This window comes from Schistocerca americana, chromosome 2, assembly GCF_021461395.2.
Source record: "Schistocerca americana isolate TAMUIC-IGC-003095 chromosome 2, iqSchAmer2.1, whole genome shotgun sequence".
In the NCBI taxonomy this organism is placed as follows: domain Eukaryota; kingdom Metazoa; phylum Arthropoda; class Insecta; order Orthoptera; family Acrididae; genus Schistocerca; species Schistocerca americana.
In genome coordinates, this window is record NC_060120.1 from 840,542,078 (window position 1) to 840,565,687 (window position 23,610).

The following is a 23,610-nucleotide window of genomic DNA, read 5'->3' on the forward strand; positions in this document are numbered from 1 at the left end:
CAGCTTTCCTTTCTTTGCTTGGGACTGGTTTTCTATCTGACCTCTTGACATTCATAAAGGTGCTTCTCTTTACTCCAAAGGCTTCTTTAATTTTCGTGTAAGGTTACCTTTCTCCTAGCGAAATATGCTTGTAAATCCTTACCTTTGTCCTATAGCCATTCCTGCTTAGCCATTTTGCACTTTCTGTCAATCTCCTTTTTAGACGTTTCGGTCACATTTCGCCTGCTTCATTTACTGCATTTTTTTTTTAAATTTCTCCTTATATAAATTAAATTCAATATCTCCAAGGATTTCTACTAGCCCTCGTCTTCTTACCTGCTTGATCCTCTGCTGCCTAGACTGTGTCATCTCTCAGAGCTACCCATTCTTCTTCTACTCTATTTCTTTCCCCTGTTCATCTGAAACGTTCCCAAATACTCCTTCTGAAACTGTCTGCAACATCTAGTTCTTTCGGTTTATCGAGGTCACATCTCCTTCAATTGATACTTTTTTGCAGTTTCATCAGTTTCAATCTACAGTTCATAACCAATAAATTGTGGTCAGAGTCCACATCTGCCCCTGGAAATGTCTTACAGTTTAAAACTTGGTTCCTAAATCTCTGTAAAACAATTACATAATCTGAAACCTTTCATTGTAATCCAGTTACAACATGCGAACACGTACAAAAAAATCTGTTGCGGAACCAAATATTTAAAAATTAACACTGAAAGTTCCGTAACAGAATAATTCAGTAGACAGTACTTTATTTAGTCTTCCACAAATTTTTCGGGTAATAAGCCAGTTGACAGTGATACTTTGAGGAACAAATGAATGGTGCTCTCATCTTCAGTTAAAGAAAAATCTTCGTGTACCACATTATTTTCGCTTATTTTGTGCCTTTCATGATATACTGACGACACGAAATAAATAAAAAAATGAAATCTTATAAATGGTCTAAAGGAGTTTGAAAGTCGCAGTACGTCCAAGAAATGAGTTAACAAACTGGTTAACGAGCAAGTCCTTTTCAATAAGAACGATTTATAATCCTCGTTCACCGATCTTCTCTAAAACTGTCACTCTTCTATTACATATGTAATGTACGATTAGCTATAGTTTGTTTCTTATTATTCATACCTTACATATTGTCTTTGTCACGTAATCCTTAATTTTTATATACGAGTACAATGAACGTATTTCGACAGCAATAGTTGTTACTTTCTTAACATCTTTAATATGTAGCATAGTCTCGTCGTCCAGGAACATGCGGCAGCCCAGCGTAACTGTGGTCAAGTTGCAGCTGACGTCAACCACGTCGACAAGGAATTTCGTTGCCTTGTGCGCAATACGAAAAGTCGTCGGTTATGACGCCATCACTTAGGAAAGCTATGCCACCCAACCAGCGTACATTTTATGCCAGTTGCAAGCAATAGACGCCAACTACATTTACGAGTACTAAGTACATCGCTGGCTTCTTTATCTGCAGCAAGACAATAGGATATAACAGGAATCATTAAGCTGTTTTACCTTTGAAATTGCAACTGATTCCTTGTCAACACCATAAATCGTTCTATGCTTACTTGTATATTGTTTCTTATTTCTTATAGAGCTGTTGATAATGACTACTCAGTACAAAACCTTTTAGCCATTAACGAATTTACGTGACTGTCAGAAATAAACTTTATTGTTCTTAGATCAAAATGACAGTAGGAACGTTTCTTAGTACTAAACGATGGTAACAAGGTGTTATTGCAAAAAGGTAGCACGTAGCAGAGATATGTAAGTGGCGTAGGAGACAGTTGAAATGGGAAAGTATATTTCTGGTTTTAAAACCAATCAATTTCAATAAATAGCACTTTCAATAGATAAGAAACGTATTTATTGTCATAACCGGTTTCGGTCACTGAGCTATTAGTTAAACTGAATACAAAGACATACAACAAATACCTTAAAAAAAGATAGTAGCAGAAACAAACAGTAAACATAAGAACAATGTTGTATAACAGCTCGTCATAATGATGAAGTACAACGTTTCTACACTCAAGCAAATAAAATTTACGCAACAAGAAGTCATACTGCAAATCTATGACTATTTGGGGCACTCCTCTGGAGTAGAGCAATGATCTTCTTCACCAGCTGTGCATCATACGCAGCAAACTGGGCAGTGTTATGTTGTTGCTACAGTATACAGTTTCTTCTTTTCAAGAATCTTACTCATGGCTGTTCTCGGATGTAGCTCCAGGCTCTTAGTATTGTTTCTTCTCTTGTGCCGACGTAGCGGATTTCTGGTGTGACAGGGCTGATCTTTCCTTTGCACACATTTGATTACCACCACATGCAGACAGGGGCCGGGTAGCAGCTACATTGCTGCTCTGCAGTGTTCTTAAAAATAGTGACGTAGTTTATTTGTAGTTAAAACCAGTAAAATAATGGGGTTAAAATAGAACAAAGAGTGTTCCTTCTGTCTTTTTTTATAAAGAAAATTGATAAAGATTGTGTTGAAGATGCTACACCATAGGTGACTATTTCGCTTTTGGTAATTCCACTTAGGAAGGGAGCAGGAGAAGTTGTTGCAGTTATAAGGATCGAGGTGAGCAAAAGAGAGAACAGCAGATTGCACACTGAACAGTTGTGAAAGGCAAATCAAATCTTTGATTCTAAATTTAAGTGAAAAAAACACCACAAGGTTTTATGACCATGTAAGTAAAATAAATTTGTTTTATTCCTTTGCTTAAATTTAAATGCTCCCTAATATTCTATTTTCATTCATCCAAAATATATAATGTTGCGAAATCCGACGAATCTTTTTGTAACATCGCCCTTAACACTGCGTTGTTATAATTCCAGAGACTGAATCAGGAACTTATTGAGTGTCTTCATGTAGCTATCAGTTATGGAGGAGTTGCGACTGCTTGATTCTGTCTAGCTAGTCACCGAGTGGATATAGAGCCATGTTTAAAATATTTTGATAGGTACTTAAATGCAGAATATTGTACTAGGAACTCCAGTAAAATGTTTGTTTTAGTGATGATGTCATTACCACACGACACAGTGAGGTTGCGTGAATCGGTTTCACTGCATCGTATAATCACGACACCGTCTCTGAGGCAAATATTTTATTGGAGTACATCCTTTCGCACCTTCGGGCAAGGAAAAAAGAGTTGTAGTTTTATGTGACTGATGGTGTAAACAGCCAATGGATAGATAATGACATAGCTAACCAAAAGAATGCAGAAAGTTGCACTTAGTTATTCAACCAATATAGTCTGTGAATGCCATAATTCTTACTGAGAAGAAATCACGTATGATGTTTCCCAAGGCTCAACCTTAGATCCACTATTGTTCTTCATATATGTAAACGATCTTCCGTCTAGTAAGCAACAAGCAGAATTAGTTCTTTTTGCAGGTGACACTAGTGCTGTAACCAAACTAAGCATACATACAGAAGCAGAAGAAATAGTAAGCAAAGTTCTTAAAAGAATCATTGATTGGCGTTCTGGAGAAGATCTCACGCTCTGCTTATAAAATACACAACATACTCAGTTCTTCACATCTAGAGGTACTACACCAACGACAACTGCAACACATGACGAGAAAATAATAAATAGGGTGGAAATTTCAAAATTATGTGATGTCTACTTTGATGAGAATTTAAATTGGAAAAAGCACATTCATGTAATGTCATGTTCTGAGATAACTCATCTTTAAGAATAACATTTTTCATTACACAAAAACGCACTGTAAGAATATTATGTGGTGTTCACCATCGATGGTATTGTAGACATCTGTTTAAATAGTTGGGCATTCTGACAACTGCTTCACAGTATATTTATTCCCTCATGAAGTTTGTTGTAAACAATCCACTTCAGTTCAAAAGGAACAATGATGTGCAGAATTACAGTACGACAAGCAAAAAAGACATTCATTATTCCACATTAAGGTGTCTTAGCATAAGAAGGGGTGCACAATGCTGCAACAAAACTTTTTGATCACTTACCCAGTGATATAAAATGTCTGACAGGCAGCAAAGTAAAATTAGGAAACAAACTGGGAAAGTTTCTCCTTGACAACCCTTTGCATTCCACAGAAGAATTTCTATTACTGTAAGTTGTAAAAAATGGTGGCTCGGTCTTACTAACTCACAAAATCTGTACATTTTTTTGTTTTCGAAACAAAATCTCGGAAATGTTCAGAATGCAACCATATGTAAAAATTAATTTGCGATGCGAATATAATGACTCACTCCATGTCTTTACTATCTATCGTGCAAAAGGATCCATGGAACACGTAACCAACTAACCAACAGAGGAATGAGTCAGTAAAATCAGATTTAAAAAATTTTCAGTTAATGACAAGATAGAAGACAACTTAATGAAATGGAAGGATGGTGTCGATAGAATGATAGGAATTAGATTATTAAAAGAAAATAAGTAAATTATCGGCCGAAAGAAAGAGGAAACTGGAGAGACCTCGTAAGGGGTGGATAGATGACAGAGACGGGAGCAGGTGAGTATAGCACCTAATCCCTAGAAGGAGGTGCTGCTGAACTGTAGAGCATCTGCGGTAGCGTATTGCTCCTGGTGGAGGGGAGCGGCTACCTCATTCTGGAGGGCAACGGTCTCTCGCAGAAGAACGGCAGCGCGATGCCGCAGTTGATGTCGTTGAGCAGGCCAGACGCTTTCAGCTCCACACAGTCCTCGCCCCCCAGGAAGTGCAGGAAGTCATTCGGCTCGTCCGGAGCCCAGTTGTCAAACGCCAACTCACCCAACGATTGGCCTGTGAAACGAGAACTGAAATGAGGAGTGCATTCTCAGATACTACAGTTAACACAGCAGTTAAAAAGACTCCCTTACAAGCTAGGCAAAAACCACCCAAGGAATGTCGAAGGGGTTGCTTAAACCCCAACCCCAAGTTGGAATGGTGTCCAAATTTTACAAGCAACATTTGTAACGTGCCTAACAAGGTTGCGTGGGTGGCACCAAGGGTGTTGCAGAACTGGAACCCTTTGCCGTTTTATTCACGCACATGTTAATGTCGCACTACCACGTCATTACGCCACGAGAGGGCGGAAAACGGGACATTTGAAAAATCAGGAGTATCCTTTGCTGCTTCGGATCACATTCAGATTTCGTCGAATGGTTATGAACAGTCCCTAGTGGTTCCAACCTGTACACGAGAGCAAAAACTGCGTTTGCGCTGCCTTCAAAAGGGGTGGGATCGTGATCCGTGGGGATGCAGCCTCACAATGTGTTAGAGCTGGGCTGAAACGTGCCAGGCTGTCATCTACGTGTTGCTCGTGGCACTGCGAGCTGTCGTTTTCAACCGAGATATGTGTGGGAATCAACGCCCCAGGGAGAGGAGTGGTCTCATTGACGCCTCTTTATGCCACCCCCTGACGCCGGTGTGTCTGAGAAGTTTTCCTCGGCCACACATAACAAAACTGTGTGATTTCAATTCTGGGTGTCCCGGTTCTCACCTCCATCAAATGGTTCAAATGGCTCTAAGCACTACGGGACTTAACATCTGAGGTCATCAGTCCCCCAGACTTAGAACTACGTAAACCTAACCAACCTAAGGACATGACACACATCCATGCCCAAGGCAGGATTCGAACCTGCGACCGTAGCAGCAGCGTGGTTCCAGACTGATGCGCCTAGAACCGTTCGGCCACAGCGGCCGGCTGACCTCCAACATGGGGTGACATGTGGGTAAGACGGGCTCATTGTGTGAAACGTCCGCAGTGGTGTTAGGCAGATGTGGTGAGCTTCAGTGTCAATGTAACATCATTAACCCCCATACAGCTTACATGAATCTCTAAGTTGAGGTCTTTTTTTTTTTTTTTTTTTTTTTTTTGTACGTTGTCTGAAACGTTGCCGAGCCCAAGGGCAACGTCGCAGGGCACTACGCTTTTGCGCCATTACAGAGGAAGGCTCTAGACATCTCTGAGCCAAACTTCAAACTTTTCCTTGCAAAGCAGGCAATTACTAAAACTAAACTCCGTCGTACAGGCCTTAGAAGGCCCAACGGTACCGATGGTACCGACCGGACCCCGTGTCATCCTCAGCCCACACGCGTCACTGGAGGCGGATATAGAGGGACATTTGGTCGGCACACCGCTCTCTCGGCCGTATGTCAGTTTACGAGACCGGAGCCGCTACTTCTCAAACAAGTAGCTCCTAATTTTGCCTCGCAAGGGCTGAGTGCACCGCGCTTGCCAACAGAGCTCGGCAGATCGGATGGTCACCCATCCAAGTGCTAGCCCAGCCCGACAGCGTTTAACTTCGGTGATCTGACGGGAACCCGTGTTACCACTGCGGCAAGGGCGTTGGCAAGGAGGCAATTTCAGTTATTCGAAAATGTGACCCATTACTTTTGTTCCGCAGTGTACATCTGCATGACTAGTCCGCAATTCACACTTACGTGCTTGGAAGAGGGTTCATCGAACCACGTTCATTCTAATTCTCTATCGTTCCACTCTCGAATAGTGTGTGAGAAAAACGAATAACTAAATCGCTATAGGTAACATAACCACTGCGTCAGAACAGCAACTGTATTGGTATTGGTGTCCAGTCTCACTTGCACATTTTTAAATTCATGACGTTTCGGTCTCTCTGGAACATCTTCAGATCCAAGTAGTTGAGTTCAGAGGTTCAAAACAGTTCTCATTTATTCCTCAGTCACAATTCCACGTTTTTAATACATGACGCGTTTCGATCTCCCTGGATCATCTTCTGACGCCACTACATAGGTCTGAAGAAGATCAGGAGAGGTTCAAACATGCTGTGAATTAAAAAATGTGCAAATGAGACTGATAAATAAAAGAGGATCGTTTTGAACACCTACATCTGTCAGTGTTTGCTCTGATTTGTCTTCATTTATTAGGATGGTAATTTCTTTCCATGTTCGGAAGGTGAGGGGCGAGGGAAAGTTAACAAAACATTTTTGCCTCCAGAGGAGAAACGCAGTGCTCGAAATTTCTTGAAAACATCTCGCCACAACGAATCCTAGCCTTTATTTTAATAAATTCCTCCCCATCTCTCTTGTTATATCCGTGACATTCTCTTCCTTATTTCGCATTAATACAAAAACCTCTGCCCTTCTTTGAAATTTTTTGATACCTTCCGTCACTCCTATCTAGCAACGATGTGTTATCGCGCAGCACTATTTCAGAAGAGGACGGAAAAGCCTAATTTAGACAGTCTCTTTAGTAGATTTGTTGTAGCTTCTAAATGTTCTGCCAATAAAATGCTGTCTTCGATTCACCAGCTTCACACCGGTTTCTACTTCATGATTCCAGGCATTTATCTGAATCGACAATCTTTAAACTTGTGTATTTTGTTGTGTAACCGAAATGTTGTGTTGGTTCGGTTAAAGTGCTGACATCGAACCGACGACACATTAGATTCTTCTGAAACACCATATTAAGGGTTTAGGCAACGATAAATTGTGCTAACAGTCTGGCTGTAGCGTCAAATCAAATGGACTCTATGTTTCACCATAGCTGAAACGATAATTAAGTTTACATATCAGAGTGCCTGCAGCAGCCAGCCATACCCAAGGTAGAGCGAACTCGAAGTTGCCAGTCGAAGTTTAAACACTGGATGCTCTTTATGGAGGAGTAGGGTTCAAACGTCCGATTAGCCATCAAGATTTGGATACATGTAACTTTCCTTCAATCTGTTCATGCGCATGAATGCTATAATTTTATTCCAACAGACCGCGCTAGTTGTATTTCAGACTTTTTTACAAATCAGTTACTGTTCTGTGTGTAACAAACTGAATACTGACACCATGATACACTTTCAGTCTACCAGTGTACCTCTCATATTTTACATGCCCCAAGCACGTTTTCCTGAATAACAGCAAATAGCTTCATGCAAGGTAAAAATTTCTTCTGGAGAAATTTTTTTGGGCCTGCTGCTAGACAAGAAAAAAAGGAAAGCAGAGGAATGAGAAAAATTGAAACAAAATTTATATCTACGTCTATACTAAGCAAGCCACCGTGAAGTGGCGATTCTTGACCTTTTCCACTTGTATACTGAATGAGTGAAAAATTACCTCGTGCGTGCACTCTAATCTGTCTTGTCTCATGATCTCTATGGGAATATACGATGGTGCCAGCAGACTGTTTACACAATCTTCATTGAATAAAGAGTTCTCTAAATTTACGTGAGAAGATTTAGTACCAAGTACATCGTCGAAAGATTCACATTTAAGTCCCCTGAGCAGTTGTATTACATTTTCATAAGACTATACTGTTGTATGATGGGGTAGATCACATAACACATTTAGAAAAACTCAAGTTTTATGGAACTTATGGCTTTATGCACGACTTCTTTGGATCATGCTTAAGAAACAGAACGCAAAAAGTAGTGCTGAATAATTCACAGAATGTTGGAACGGAAGAAAATGTTAAAGACTGAGGAGAAATCATAAGGAGAGTTCCACAAGGTTCAATTCTGGGTCCGCTCCTTTACCTTATATATGTGAATGACCACCCAATTAAATTACCTTGGGGGAGTATAATTATTTGCAGACTATGCTAGTGTTAAAATAAATCTCATTAGAGACAAAGCAACAAAAGAAATTGCTAACGATGTTTCTAAAAAAAAGAAAATAATTATGTACTGATTCCTTGCAAATGGGCTCTCCTTAAGTTCTGAGAAAACACGCTATACTTAGTTCTGTACAACAAAATGGCATACCAACAATCGATGTATCACACGAAGAGGAATCTGTAAATAGGATAGAATGCCCCAAACTTTTTGGATGTAAATAGTGATGAAAACTTGAACTGGAAGAAGTATGTACTGAGCTTCTCAAACAATAAAGTCCAGCTTCTTTAGCTCTTTGCATTGTTGCTACTCTTGGAAACAAATGAATCAACCTCTGACATATTTTGCATAGTTCTATTCAACAATGTCTTATGAACAATTTTCTGGGGCCATTCATCGCTTATGAAGAAGTACTGACTACACAAAAGCGAGTAGTAAGTGTAATATGTGGTGTTCACCCACAGTCGTCATATAAATATGTCTTCAAGGAGTTTGGCGTTGTAACTGCACCCTCTCTAATGAAGTTCTCCACAAATGGTCCATCATAATTTGAGAAGAACAGTGATGTCCATACCTACAACACTAGGAGCAATGACCTTCAGTACGCATTATTAAAGCTGTCAGTGGATCAGAATGGAGTTCAATATGGAGCAACAAAAATTTTTGATCATTTGGACAATAACATGAAATGCTTGACAGGTAGCAATTCAAGTTTTAAATCAGACCTAAAATCATTTCTCCTGAACAACTCTTTGTATTCCATGGACAAATTCCTATTTCAAAACTGGTAGCCTGTATAAAAAAGCACCTAGTTTTTAAGTGTAGTTTTATGAGTATGAACTAAAAAATTATGTCTTCGACAAGGATAGAAGCTGAAGCAATGAATCACAGTTTGTGCAACAGACAAGACTTGAACCCGGGTCTACTGCTTACTAGACACATGTGCTAAACACTACACCACTATAACATTCGGGCAACCACAGCTGCAGACACTGCCATAGTCTAGTTCCGTCCTGTATCTGTACCAATACAAACTTCAGTTCATGTCTTTAGTCTATCTTCTTCTTCTTAAACCATCAGGCTCTCCGTGCAGCTGTATTTGCCCTAATGGTACAATGGTGTAGTGGTTAGCACATACAGCTAGTAAATAGGTGACCTGGGCTCAAGTTCCAGCAATAACACAAATTTTAATTCATTACTTCAGCTTCTGTCCTTATCGTAGGTAAAGTTGAGACTCATATGTCTCGATAGAAATATAATTCCATCAGATAAAAGATATTTTGTTTAGTGTTAATACTAATAGTGGGTACATATCCTATACACGACTCGTTCCACATAATCTCGATACAAGAATAGTGCAAATGATGTATGGAACACCTAACTAATTCTGATGGAATTACATTTCCCTGGTAGCTAACTATCACGACCATAGAAATGTGTCTCGATTCATTTGATATCTGTTGTCATGTCTAATTGCTAAGGACTACAAACAGAGCAATAACACTCTTGAAGTCGTTCCATTAGCGACTTATATGCAATTTCCTTTACGTGTGTACTGCACTTCTCTATATCTCAGTCCCTACATCTCTGTCTTCCAGTAAAAACGATTTCGATTTTGTTGACACGACAAGAAGTAAAGTATGGGATGTTCAATATTTGGCGACTCGCACCCGTGACGGTGACGAAGCTTCCTTCTCTCTCGATATCACTGATGCCGACGTAGGAGGAGCGGCCGTCACCAGCCGCCAGCTTGAGCAGCTCCTCGGCCTCCTCAAACGTGTCCGGTACTGCGAGGTGCCCGCCGTCCCCTTCGCAGATACGCTTCGCCTCCTCGTATTTCTCTGGTTTCGTGTATCGCTTGTAGAAGCCCAGGCCTGGTATGTACCTGCAAGAGATGAACATATATATGTTTAGAAACTCCACTTGGCGCTCCGCTTTTTCGGAACATCAGGCACTACTTCTTGCTTAGGACGAAATGGGCCTGTTTCTGACATTTGTTCTTTTGTGCACTGTGGTGACATAAGACATGGGATAGTGATATGTAAATGTACAGATGGTGGTAGTATCGCGTGCACAAAGTATAAAAGGGCTGTGCACTGGCAGAGCTTTCATTTGTATTCAGGTGATATGTGTGAAAAAGTTTCCGATGAGATTATGGCCGCACGACGGGAATTAACGGACTTTGAAAGAGAATGATAGTGGGAGCTAGACGCATGGGACACTCCATTTTGGAAATCGTTAGCGAATTCAATATTTCGAGATCAACGGTATGAAGAGTTTGTCAAGAATACCAGATTTCAGGCATTACCTCTCACCACAGAGAACGCGCTGGCCGACGGCGTTCACTTAACGAACGAGAACAGCGGCTGTTTTGAAGATTTGTCAATGCTAAAGACAAGCAGGAATGGTTGAAATGGCTCTAAGCACTATGGGACTTAACATCTGAAGTCATCAGTCCCCTAGACTTAGAACTTAAACCTAACTAACCTAAGGACAACACACACATCCATGCCCGAGGCAGGATTTGAACCTGCGACCGTAGCGGCAGCGCGGCTCCGGACTGAAGCGCCTAGAACCGCTCGGTCACAGCAGTCGGCTTAAAGACAAGCAACACTGCGTGAAATAACCCCAGAAATCAATGTGGAACGTACGACTAACGTATCCGTCAATATAGTGTGGCGAAGTCTGGCGTTAGCAGTGTATGGCAGCAGATGACTCAAGCAAGCATCTTTTCCTAACAGCACATCGCCTGCAGCGAGTCTCCTGGGATCGTAATCATATCGGTTGGTACCTAGGCAGCTGGAATACAGTGGACTCATCAGATGAGTCCTGATTTCAGTTGGTAAGAGCTGATGGTAGGGTTCGACTATGGCGCAGACCCCACTAAGCCATGGACTCAAGTTGTCAACAAGGAATTGTGCAAGCTGCTGGTGGCTCCATAAAGGTGTGGGTTGTGTTTGCATGGAATGGACTGGGTGCTCTGGTCAAACTGAACCGATCGCTGACTGAAAATGTCTATGTTTGCCCACTTGGAGACCATTTGCAGCAGTTCATGAACTGAAAGTGCCCACACAACGATGGAATTTTGATGGATGACAGTGCGTCACGTCACCAGGCCACAATCGTTCGTCACTGGTTTTGAGAACATTCTGGACATTTCGAGAGAAAGATCTGGCCACCCAGATAGTCCGACTTGAATCCCATCGCACATTTATCAACAGGTCAGTTTGTGCATAAAATCCTAACAGGCAACTCTCCAACAATTATTATTAATGGTTATACAGGGAGCACCGCTCAGTATTTCTGCAGGGGACTTCCAACTACTTGTTGAGTCGATGCCACGTTGAGATGCTCCACTACGTCTGGAAAAAGGAGGTGTGGAGGTGTGGCATGATATGAAGAGACATCCCATGACTTTTCTGCCCTCAGTGTACAGTCCCGTGCATGCAAGCTTCGTAGTAATAAAGAGGAAACTTCATGTTGTGTGAACGAAATGGTTCAAATGGCTCTGAGCACTATGGGACGTAATTTCTAAGGTCATCAGTCCCCTAGAACATAGAACTACTTAAACCTAACTAACCTAAGGACATCACACACATCCACGCCCGAGGCAGGATTCGAACCTGCGACCGTAGCGGTGCGCGGTTCCAGACTGTAGCGCCTAGAGCCGCTCGGCCACCCCGGCCGGCTGTTGTGTGAACGGAATTAGTTCCTTATCACTCGCTTTTCGTGCAGCTGGGCTCGCTTTCACGTCTGGAAGCACTCGCCGACGGCGGTCCAACAGGATAACAAAAATGCTTGTTGATTTTTTATTCAAAAATATTGATTAGGCCCTATTCAGAGTATGTGTCTCTGCATATTTCACACATGTGTGTGTCTTACGAGCTATGCATTTGAGAGTGACACGTTTCAACTATGTTCCATGTAAATTTTATATTTTTACAAGCTAAAAACAATTCAAACATCTTCGTCTTCACTCAGTGAAGTCCAATCAGGCTTTGTGGATTTGAGGGCTTGGACATCGAGATTCCAACTCGCAAACTGCCATAATCTCTCGGAATTCCATTACTCTCAATGAGAGTTCGAACAGGCCTTGTAGTCCCAACGGTACCGACCGGCCGCCGTGTCATCCTCAGTCCTTAGGCGTCACTGCACGCGGATCGGAGGGTCATGTGGTCATCATTCTGCTCTCCCGGCTGTTTTCAGTTCTCGTGACCGGAGCCGCTACGTTTAGTGAAGTAGCTCCTCAATTAGTCTCACAAGAACTGAGTGCACCCCGCTTGCCAACAGCACGTGGCAGACCCGAACGGTGACCCATCCAAGCGATAGCCAAGCCCGACAGCGCTTAACGTCGCTGATCTGACGGAAACCTGTGTTACTACTGTGGCAAGGTCGTTGGCTATTCCTAAAGGTAACTCGGACAAAATTATTCTGTGGCATTTTAAAGATTTTCTCAAATTGGTTGAATATGGAGGTAGTAAAAACTTCTTCGCAAACACGAAAGATACCAAGGAGGAGACAAACGTGCTCTCTATTACATACTTAGTAGAATACGTTAGGTTTCATCGCATGGCATTCTGTGGACTCATGTCCGTTTGGTACTGCTTGTAAATCAGTGTGAGAACTGAAACTTCCTGGCAGATTAAAACTGTGTGCCCGACCGAGACTCGAACTCGGGAGCTTTGCCTTTCGCGGGCAAGTGTTCTACCATCTGAGCTACCGAAGCACGACTCACGCCCGGTACTCACAGCTTTACTTCTTCCAGTATCTCGTCTCCTACCTTCCAATCTTTACAGAAGCTCTCCTGCGAACCTTGCAGAACTAGCACTCCTGAAAGAAAGGATACTGCGGAGACGTGGCTTAGCCACAGCCTGTGGAATGTTTCCGGAATGAGATTTTCACTCTGCAGCGGAGTGTGCGCTGATATGAAACTTCCTGGCAGATTAAAACTGCGTGCCCGAGCGAGACTCGAACTCGGGACCTTTGCCTTTCGCGGGCAAGTGCTCTACCGTCTGAGCTACCGAAGCACTACTCACGCCCGGTACTCACAGCTTTACTACTGGCAGTATCTCGTCTCCTACCTTCCAATCTTTACAGAAGCTCTCCTGCGAACCTTGCAGAACTAGCACTCCTGAAAGAAAGGATACTGCGGAGACATGGCTTAGCCACAGCCTGGGGGATGTTTCCAGAATGAGATTTTCACTCTGCAGCGGAGTGTGCGCTGATATGAAACATCCTGGCAGATTAAAACTGTGTGCCCGACCGAGACTCGAACTCGGGACCTTTGCCTTTCGCAGGCAAGTGCTCTACCATCTGAGCTACCGAAGCTGTGAGTACCGGGCGTGAGTCGTGCTTCGGTAGCTCAGATGGTAGAGCACTTGCCCGCGAAAGGCAAAGGTCCCGATTTCGAGTCTCGGTCGAGCACACAGTTTTAATCTGCCAGGAAGTTTCATATCAGCGCACACTCCGCTGCAGAGTGAAAATCTCATTCTGGCAGTGTGAGAACTGCTCGATTCAAGTGCTTTGATTGTACTCTGCGTCAATTTTGTTCCCATGTATTTTTCATATTTTCTCACATTTAAAGGTAGCCTCTGAAATTTTCCCTATGGAAGATGATTAAGGTACATTAATTTCTGCTAAATTTATTGTTCGTAATAGTTGTTAATAACATGTGAACTCATTTGTCTAATTTCCGTTGCGTTTTTAGCATTTGCAAGAAAGAATCTTCTAGTCACTAAGATTACAAAGCCTACTCATCTACATCTACATCTGTACTCTGCAAACCACTACCAAATACTTGGCAATCAGCGGCAAGAAGCAAGACAATTCAAAGCAGAATTACATACTCATTCCGTGAGGGCATGTGATCAGGTTTAATAAGAATTCTGTCAAACGCTGCTAACATGCAGCTCTCCATTAAATTCGAGAAAGCGCGGAAAACGGATGCAAATGAAGTTAACGTAGAATAGGAGCAATATACGGTACCGAGCGAGGTGGCGCAGTGGTTAGACACTGGACTCGCATTCGGGAGGACGACGGTTCAATCCCGCGTCCGGCCATACTGATTTAGGTTTTCCGTGATTTCCCTAAATCACTCCAGGCAAATGCCGGGATGGTTCCTCTGAAAGGGCACGGCCGACTTCCTTCCCAATCCTTCCCTAATCCGATGAGACCGATGACCACGCTGTCTGGTCTCCTTCCGCAAAAACAACCAACCAACAATATACGGTGTATGCCTGAAGACTTACTACAATTATCAATATTTATTTTACAAAAACTGCAGAACTTAAAAATTTGTGGTTTGTGGCAAATGAAAGAATGAATCGTCATGTTTTCGTTATGATGTCAATAAAATTCAACATGCGCACTATTTGTTGTTTGAAGAATGTCTGATCGATATTCGACTTCACGCCGTATGTTTCACGACCCTCAGTGTGTAGCATCAAATCAGAAACAGCATCTGTCATTATCCTTTTTATGTATCCAGATGAGGTACTTGTGTAAAATAAACCTTGTCCTTAAAGTAGCCCCGCAAAAATAGATCTAAAAGCGTTATGTCTACCGATATTGCAAGCCAGTCGGTGGGACCATCACGCCCAATCAACCAGCAAGGAAATGTTTCTTTAAGAAAATTTCTAACCATGCAATCCGCAATGCGGTGGTTGGAAAATCACATCCGACTGCAAGTCCCTCAATTGAGGCTCCGCAAATTATTCTAACACATCCAGGTAAATGTTAGCCGTTACTGACTTTTCGCCAAAAAGAAAAGACCAACGATTCTGTTGTGCGCATTAAACCGCACCACATATTCATGTTAGGGGAATCCGTAACGTGATCTAAGGCAACTTGTGGACTTTCTGGACACCATTTTGTCCCTGTTAACTTTACCTGATTTGTGGAAAAATGCCTCATCAGAAAAACAATTTCGTTGAAGATAATCGTGTTTCGTATCGATTTGTCGTAATCAGAAACACAATGATATGAACCCAGCATCACTTTTGAAAGGAAATCTCTCGAATATGGAATACTTTAAATCACTCAATAATAAAACGGGATGATTAAGGGTGCAATGTTCCAAGTGGCGTGGCAGTGAACCAAGGTTGTCTTACCGCAAATCTGAATGCAACTCTCACCCCCACCTTAAGTGCGATGGGAGCTACAATTTCAGCAAGACCACCAGACACTACAAAGAAACTGTTCGTGTCTACAGCTGGCTGATGTAGTTAGATGCTCACAGTGTACCATGTGGTCTAAATTCTCCAAACTAGCAAGATTAGAAGGTTTTTCACCTGCAAATATAGCCTATAAATGCAGGTAAGAGATCGGTAAGACAATACAATGAAACTTTAATCAGAGAAACGGTTTAAATCACTAAGAACTGTTGTTGTCGTGCTTACAGTTGTTGTTGTTACCTTCCGTCCGAAGACAGGTTTGATACAACTCTCTACATTTGTATGTTCCGTGCAAGTTCCTTCGGTTTTGCAGAACTACTACAACTTGCATTCATTAGAACTTCTATATTCAAGCCTTGGTCTCCTCTACACTTTTTTGCAGCCTCCGTGCGTTATTGCATTACCAATATAAAATTCATTGATGCCTATAGATGTGTCTAAACAATGGATCCCTCTTTTTAATCATATTGTATCATAAATTTATTTTCTCTCCATTTCACTTCAATAGCTCCTCGTTCATTAAACAATCTACCATTCTAATCTTCAGCATTTTTTGTAACACCACCTTTCAAAATCTTGTGTTCTTGTCTGGATTGTTTACCGTCCACATTTCACTTCCGTAAAGAGTTTACTCCAGTCAAATAGACCGAGCGAGGTGGCGCAGTGGTTAGACACTGGACTCGCATTCGGGAGGACGACGGTTCAATCCCGCGTCCGGCCATCCTGATTTAGGTTTTCCGTGATTTCCCTAAATCACTCCAGGCAAATGCCGGGTTGGTTCCTCTGAAAGGGCACGGCCGACTTCCTTCCCCATCCTTCCCCAATCCGATGAGACCGATGACCACGCTGTCTGGTCTCCTTCCCCAAAACAACCAACCAACCAACCAGTCAAATAGCTTCAGAAAAGAATGCTCTGATACATAAATTTAAGTGTGGTATTAAAGAATTTATGTTTTCCAGAATCGTCTTTTTTTGCCACTGCCAGTCTGCATTTTATACACTCCTTACTTCGGCTAACATCAGTTATTTTACTGCCCAAGTGGCAAAACTCATCTACTAGTCTTAATCCCTCATTTCCTAATCTAAATTCCTCAGTACTTTCTAGTTTAATTCGACTATATTCCATTAACCGTGATGTAATTTTGTTGATATTCATCTTGTAACCTCTTTTCGAGATACCATACACCCCGTACATATGATCTTCAAGGGGTTCTTTGCCATCTGTGAATTGAAGCGCCATCTAATATGAAGAAGACAGAACAAATACGTGTTGCATAGAACAGAGTTCATCAGCTAAATTGGCAGGTGGTACGATAGCAAATAACGGGGATAAAATTGTGCATCCAGTCAAATAATCGTTGTTTGGTTCTTTATACTCTAAAAGTAACCATGATTTCAGAAAAAATTATTTTCCATTGTTTTTGCAAAACACTTATTTTTCTTAGCTTTCTTAGCAAAACGTGTGTCTTCATTGGTGAGCCCTTATTTTATTGAAAATCCGACAATATATCTTTTATTACTAGATCTAGGCATTTCATTACATCTGTTGCAATGTTTACCTTATTTACTTGCCAATCAGGTATTGTAGAACACCACTTCAATTTTTTGGCAGTTTGTCGTCTGAAACAATATAATATTTTTACGAAGAAAGTCGGAAAATTACGGAAAACTATTTTCCGCTGTAATTTATTGTACGAAAACCTTTATTTTTTACCGACTTAAAAATTTTTGTTGTTTTGTCATCATTTACGTGGTTTTTTTTCGTGAAGAAGGAGGCATAAAACCTTTCCACTTGTTAATGTTATTAATAGCACTATAGTTTCGTTAAGCATTGGCTTCAGAGCACAACACTTATGATTATACAGCACAAATAGGAATCTGTCCGGATAGCCGTGCGCGTTAGCACGCCGCTACGGGGATTTGGAAATACGAGGCAGTCCCGCATCCAATACACCCACTGAATTAACGCCGACAGCTAGTGTGCCAACCAGTGTATACGTGGTTTTTAGGCGCTTGCCACATCCAGCTAGGTGAATATTGCGCTGGTAGCCACATTCTACCTCAATTACACCGTTCGCTAACACTTAGAACACGTTCTCATACTTTTGAATGGGATAACACTAGACGCAGACAGTTGGGATACACGAAATCCATCTTGAGGTAGAAGGGGTGGCGACAGCAAGGGTATCAGGCCATCCTCTACCACTAACATTGCCATACCCAAATAACTGACATACTGACGCCGTGGAGATACGCAATAAGGTCAGAAGGAGAAGACAGAACACGCATAGGTACAGCCGATGTTCGACTGGATTTTCCTCGCTGTGTCACGTTATTTGAACTACTGCTTTATTACTCTTTAGTGTCTTTGTGTCTGTCTCTCTCTCTCTCTCTCTCTCTCTCTCTCTCTCTGTGTGTGTGTGTGTGTGTGTGTGTGTGTGTGTGTGTGTGTGTATGTGTGTGTGTGCGCCACACACACACACACACACAGAGAGAGAGAGAGAGAGAGAGAGAGAGAGAGTGTGTGTGTGTGTGTGTGTGTGTGTGTCCATCCTCCCTCCTTTCAGTCTATCTGTATGATTCGTTCAATATATTGTACTGTGCTTATTAGCTTACAACAGATTCTTCCCTTCTGCTGTAGCCCTCTGTATATCAGTATATCGTCATAGACTGTGGCTCGATTTAGGCGTTTTTAGGTCACTTTCTATTTTTTGTGTAGTGGTAGTGTTACTAAGTGATCAGGAAATGTTGAATACAATACGTTGCTTTTCGGAACACTCAAACGTTGAGAGCCTCTTGTTTTAAAATTTTCGTATGCCTAACCTTTAAGTATGATATGACCGAATCGTACATTAGTGAGCAAATGTCCCACTTTAATTTTTAAGTGTCAATTTTTAGTTAAGACTGGATAATTTCACTGTCTCCATACATTATGAGGCATCTATGTTTCCTTTTACTTTTATTAGCTGCGCTTATAGATTGTGGAAAGAGAACATCCGAATCAACATCCGACATTAAAATTTGCTCATAAATAACCGAAATATTTGATATGTGCTAATCTTAAGACCAATGAAATGATGTACAGCTGGGCTATAGTTCATAGGTCTTCAAGGTATCACCTCTTGACGTGTAGTCGATATCTTCTCAAGAGACTAACTACATGACAGCCACTGGTGTCCCATACACAAGTGTTTGCAGGACCGTGACTGTATGGATCGCATGGGGGCTATAAGCGTCTTCCTTGGACAGCATATGTTCCACTGATGGCTCTAAAAACTTAATGTATTTCACTTTGTTCCTTTTAGAGAGCACATTTGTCTGCTCCATAGAACCTTTCGTGTTTGTGAAGGGCTTTGCACTACCTCCATACTCAATCGCTGTGAAGTCACTAGAGATTTTTAATATGGTTAATAAACCGAAAGTATCTACAATGAAAATGGTTTAATTCCGAGAGATTATAAAAGTCCGTGAGATGGAATCTCATTGCCTATGACTCCAAATCCACAGAGACTCATTAGAGTTCCTTGATTCAAGACGCAGATGTGTGAACTGCTACAAGTTTTTATTTTATATTACACAAAAACAAATATGGAATCATTTTCCCCAACCAATGTTACAGATGCAAGCAAAAGTTTAGTAGAACACGTGCAATGTATTCACAATGGAATTCAAATAGTGCAGTATACGTAAGGAGCTTCTGTGCTATGTCTTGTCATACGCTTTTTATGTTTTTACGCATGCTAAAGCTTGATTATTTCCACCTGATATGGCCACTAGGTCGAAATTACTTTACTGTGTTTCTAAAATAAATAATCTTACAGCGGAAGGGTGACCACGATGTCGTTCACAAAATTTTGCATGACCATGGAACCCCAGCTACGAGAAGTGAATCTTAGTTTTTGATTTAGATTTATCGAATGTAAAGTACACCAGCGGAAAAACACAATCAGTACCCACACTAAGCGATAGCAATGGTGATGTTACGGATGACGGTGACACTAAAGCAGAGTTACTAAACACAGTGTTCCGACATTCGCCAAAGGAGAAGAAGTAAATATTTTAGAATTCAAGTCTAGATCATAAGTAACGCGGAAGTAGATATCTTCGGTGTAGTAAAGCAGCTGATATCACTTAATGAAGGTAAGACCCCCGATCCAGACTGTATACCACTCTTGTTTCCCACAGTATGTTAGCAGTTATATACAACCGCTGCCTCGTCGAAAGGACTGGAAAGTTGCACAAGTCACTTCAATACATAAGAAAGGATATAGAAGCAATGCGCTGAACTACAGACCCATTTCACTAATCTTGATTTGCAGTAGTATTTTGGAACAAATATTGAGCTCGAACACAATGAATCACCTCGAAGAAAATGATTTATTGACAAATAGCCAACACAGATTGAGAAAATTGTCACGAAGTAATTAGTGGTATCCCCCTGGCGGGGGGGGGGGGGGGGGGGGGGGGGGACTGGGAGATGACAGTTTTCATGAAAATATTTTATTGTGCAACCATTTTCGAAGCTAAATCTATGAAAATTTGTATTTGGCTTCTCCGTTAGAAGTAAAACTTACTTATGTTACTGTTTCCAGAAATTCAACTCTTACGGCAGTTAAATAGGGTTGAAACATTTTATGAAAGTATTTCATAGCGAAAGCACTTTAAAAACTAAATCTTTGAATATTGATGTTTGGCTTCTCGGTTTGAGACGAAAAAATGCGTGTTTCGCCGTTTTTGCAAATTCAACCCCTAAGGGAGTGAAATAGGGTCAGACTGATACTCTAACTCATGATTACCCAGCCCAAGCCGCTAAGGTCAGAAAGTTGAAGTTAGGAGAGGGTGTGCATCTTATACTGTAGGCATCGCTTAAGAAGGGATTATCCGCAATTCCACTCCTAAGGGTGTGAAAGGCTTTTTGGAAGTATCTCACTATCAAGGGAATTTTGAAGCTGGAAGTGGTATCTGGTTTCTCAGTCAGAAGATAAAAAAAACTTGGTTTAGCATTTTTGAAAATTCACCCACAAAGGGGGTCAAATACTGGGTGAAAGTTTTTTGAAAATAAACAGCTACTAAAGAACAACAAAAGGATTTTTAAGGCTACGTCTATGACAGCTGATATTTGATTTCTCGGTAAGAAATTTAAAAAAATACATGTTTCAGAGTTTCTGTAAATTCAACCCCTAAGGGAGAGCAATAGAGGATGAAAATTTTTGAACAAATATTTCGTTACGTTAAAACAATCTTAAAGCTAAAGTTATGTAAATTGGTATTTCACTTTTCGTTTAGATTATAAAGAAATGTTTGTTAGGGGATGGAAGTTGCTATTGAAATATCTCCACAAATCTCCAAAGGCACGCTTAACAAAAACTTTGGACTCTAGCTCCATAATCACTTTTTTTTTTTTTGCCAGAAGTGTACTCGGAAAAGACCATGCTTATATGGCCTTAATTAGCATGAAAAGCTTAGAAGGTGTTGCAAATTGGCGAACGACATAAAAATTACACACTTAAATGGACACCAAAAAATATCTCTGCGGCCCAGACAGTCTACGCGAGGGAAGCAGCGGGCGCTAAGCTAGTATTCGCAGAATACAAAGAAAGAATACTGCTTTTCGCGCCTTGTTTTCCAGCAGTCGAGGTTCACTGGCGTACCACTAGAAGCGCTACTGTCGTTCTTTGTTTGAGTAACGTAACACGGTCCTTCCACTCGCTATGATTTCGTGTGGAGTACTACTCACTGGTAGCCGGCTGGAGGCACGGGGTAGAGCGGCAGCATGCAGACGAAGGGCAGCGGCTGGTCGCACGGCACGTCGTTGAAGAGTGCGCCGCTGCTCAGCGTGACGCAGTCCTCGCGGCGCACCGACAGCCCGCCGTTGTCCGGCTGGCGCGCCTCCCAGCGGCCGCGCAGCGCCGCGTCCAGAGACCCTCCTGTACAGCCAGACACACAGCTTCCTAAATCACGTTCTTCCTGACGGGCCATGCTCCTTAGCCTACACACCTGCACCGCTTTGGCCTTAGCCGAAGTGTTGATGTGAATGCGGCGAACATGGGTCCACCGAACACATAACACTACAATGCGACACACACACTGAGCCATGGAAAAAATTGCTGTTTTGAAGAGAGCGCCGCAGCGCGTTGTGTGAAGCAGTATCCCTCCGTTTCTGGCGGTGGGGCTGCTGTGGCAATCGCAGCTTTGGTGTCTCCCTCTGGTGGGAAAGGGGAAAGGTAGCCTGTTCACTTGCATTTAAGGGGCGCTGTGAGCTCGCTAGTCGTCGAGTCTGGTCAGTTGGTCAGCCGGGTCAGTGTGGGGCAGTCAGTGTCTGTCTGTCGTCCGGAGTGCTAGTATGTGTTAGGCCGCCAGTCTGCTCGAGTTTGTTCAGGCAATGGTCATTGGCGGTTGGATCGATCGTTTGGTCGGTCGCGCACTGGAACACAAGATGACTTGTCCGTCTTGAGCGTCGACGCATGTGAGGTCGCCACGTCAGTCCAGTGGGCCGCGCCGTATAGCGAGCGGTAGGGGCTTCGCGGCCGACACGGGAGCAACAGGAGTCAACCCACGACATCGGTCTGGCCGGCGCGATCTGCGACGCAGTGAGACGGGAGATCGGCGTGACTTCCCGCGTCCGTTGAAGCGGCTGGCAGCGGACGGTTCGGGAGAGCGTTTTGGGGGTGCTGCGCCAGGTCTTCGCCAGGCATCGCAGTTTATTAGAAGTTAAGTGATTCGTGATATGTTGTTTCATTTACTTGTTAAATTCTACTTGTTTTCTTAGTCAATCTCTCGTCCCCAGCTTGCTCGTCTGTCTCTCGTCCGCATTTGTTAGGCAGTTAGTGTCTGTCTGTCTGTCTGTCTGTCTGTCTGCCTGTCGGTCGGTCTGCCGTACGTTAATAGCTGCCTTTGTCATGTTTGACGGATTCGGTGTGAACGAATTTATTGCTTGAAGTGTAACGGCCGAATTCTTGAAATTTGTTTTTATCTTGCCTATCATATTGAGAGGCGGTATATGTGTAATGTAGAGCATGTTTCTATATTTTATGTAAGACTGCATTTAATGGTTTTTTTATTTAAATGGTCATTTTAGTACATAAAGTTGCCACCCTTCCACCATAAGAGTTTTTTTTTTTAAATCAAGTTGCACCTTCGGTGGCAAGTTAATTTTTTTAATGTTAGTGTTTTGTACCATTTCCATCCCTCCTACGGGGTTCATAGTTTATGTGCTTGTGTGACTTGTTAAAATTTTTAGTTTAAAGTAATCTGGTGTGTTGCAGATTAGCACCAGTGTAGTCTTTCAGAGGTTGTTGTGAGCGGTCGTGATTACGGCCATGTCAAAAGGGAACGGCATGGTTCTCAGCCCGAAAGCTCATACTGTCAAAATTTGTTCTTTCTGCCTCTGAATAAATTGTAACTTGATATTCAGAGGGTGCTTTCTGATTATAATTTTAAATCTGGTTCTTTTTTTTTAAGGGCTCTTTAAGAATAAAATCTCCATTTGTTGAAAGAAATTTAATTTGTTTTCATCAGTTACCCACTGGCAACTACTTCCACGCTCACATAGTGTGATTAAATGTGTTAATGTTCTTGATGAATGGCTGGTAAATAAAGCAAATTCTTAAGAAAAAGTTTTGAAACTAAATTCACGGTTCACACACACACACACACACACACACACACACACACACACACACACACACACACACACACACCACATACACATGTGCGCGCGCGCGCTAGGCCGATGACAGAAATCGAAGACATAGGGCAAGCTTTAAGAGGCCCCGATAAATGTACCACGCTTAACCGCAGCAGTAATGAAATATCAACAACGCTATACAAGACTTAAAAGTAGCAACGACCATATATAAGATTACGACCAGACACTTTCCTATGCCGCAACACGATACGTGGGACAA

At 42.1% G+C, this 23,610-nt stretch overlaps 1 protein-coding gene across 1 annotated transcript in view; it reads right to left on the reverse strand.

Annotated features, from left to right (window-relative positions):
* Positions 1-23,610, reverse strand: part of LOC124595017 — a 103,674-nt gene that overhangs the window by 17,348 nt on the left and 62,716 nt on the right. Inside the window, exons 5-7 of the mRNA XM_047133567.1 lie at positions 21,441-21,630; positions 10,202-10,416; positions 4,575-4,752 (exon numbers count right to left, since the gene is read on the reverse strand). Of these exons, the coding sequence (XP_046989523.1) occupies positions 4,575-4,752; positions 10,202-10,416; positions 21,441-21,630 (583 nt within the window). The remainder of the gene's footprint in view (positions 1-4,574; positions 4,753-10,201; positions 10,417-21,440; positions 21,631-23,610) is intronic.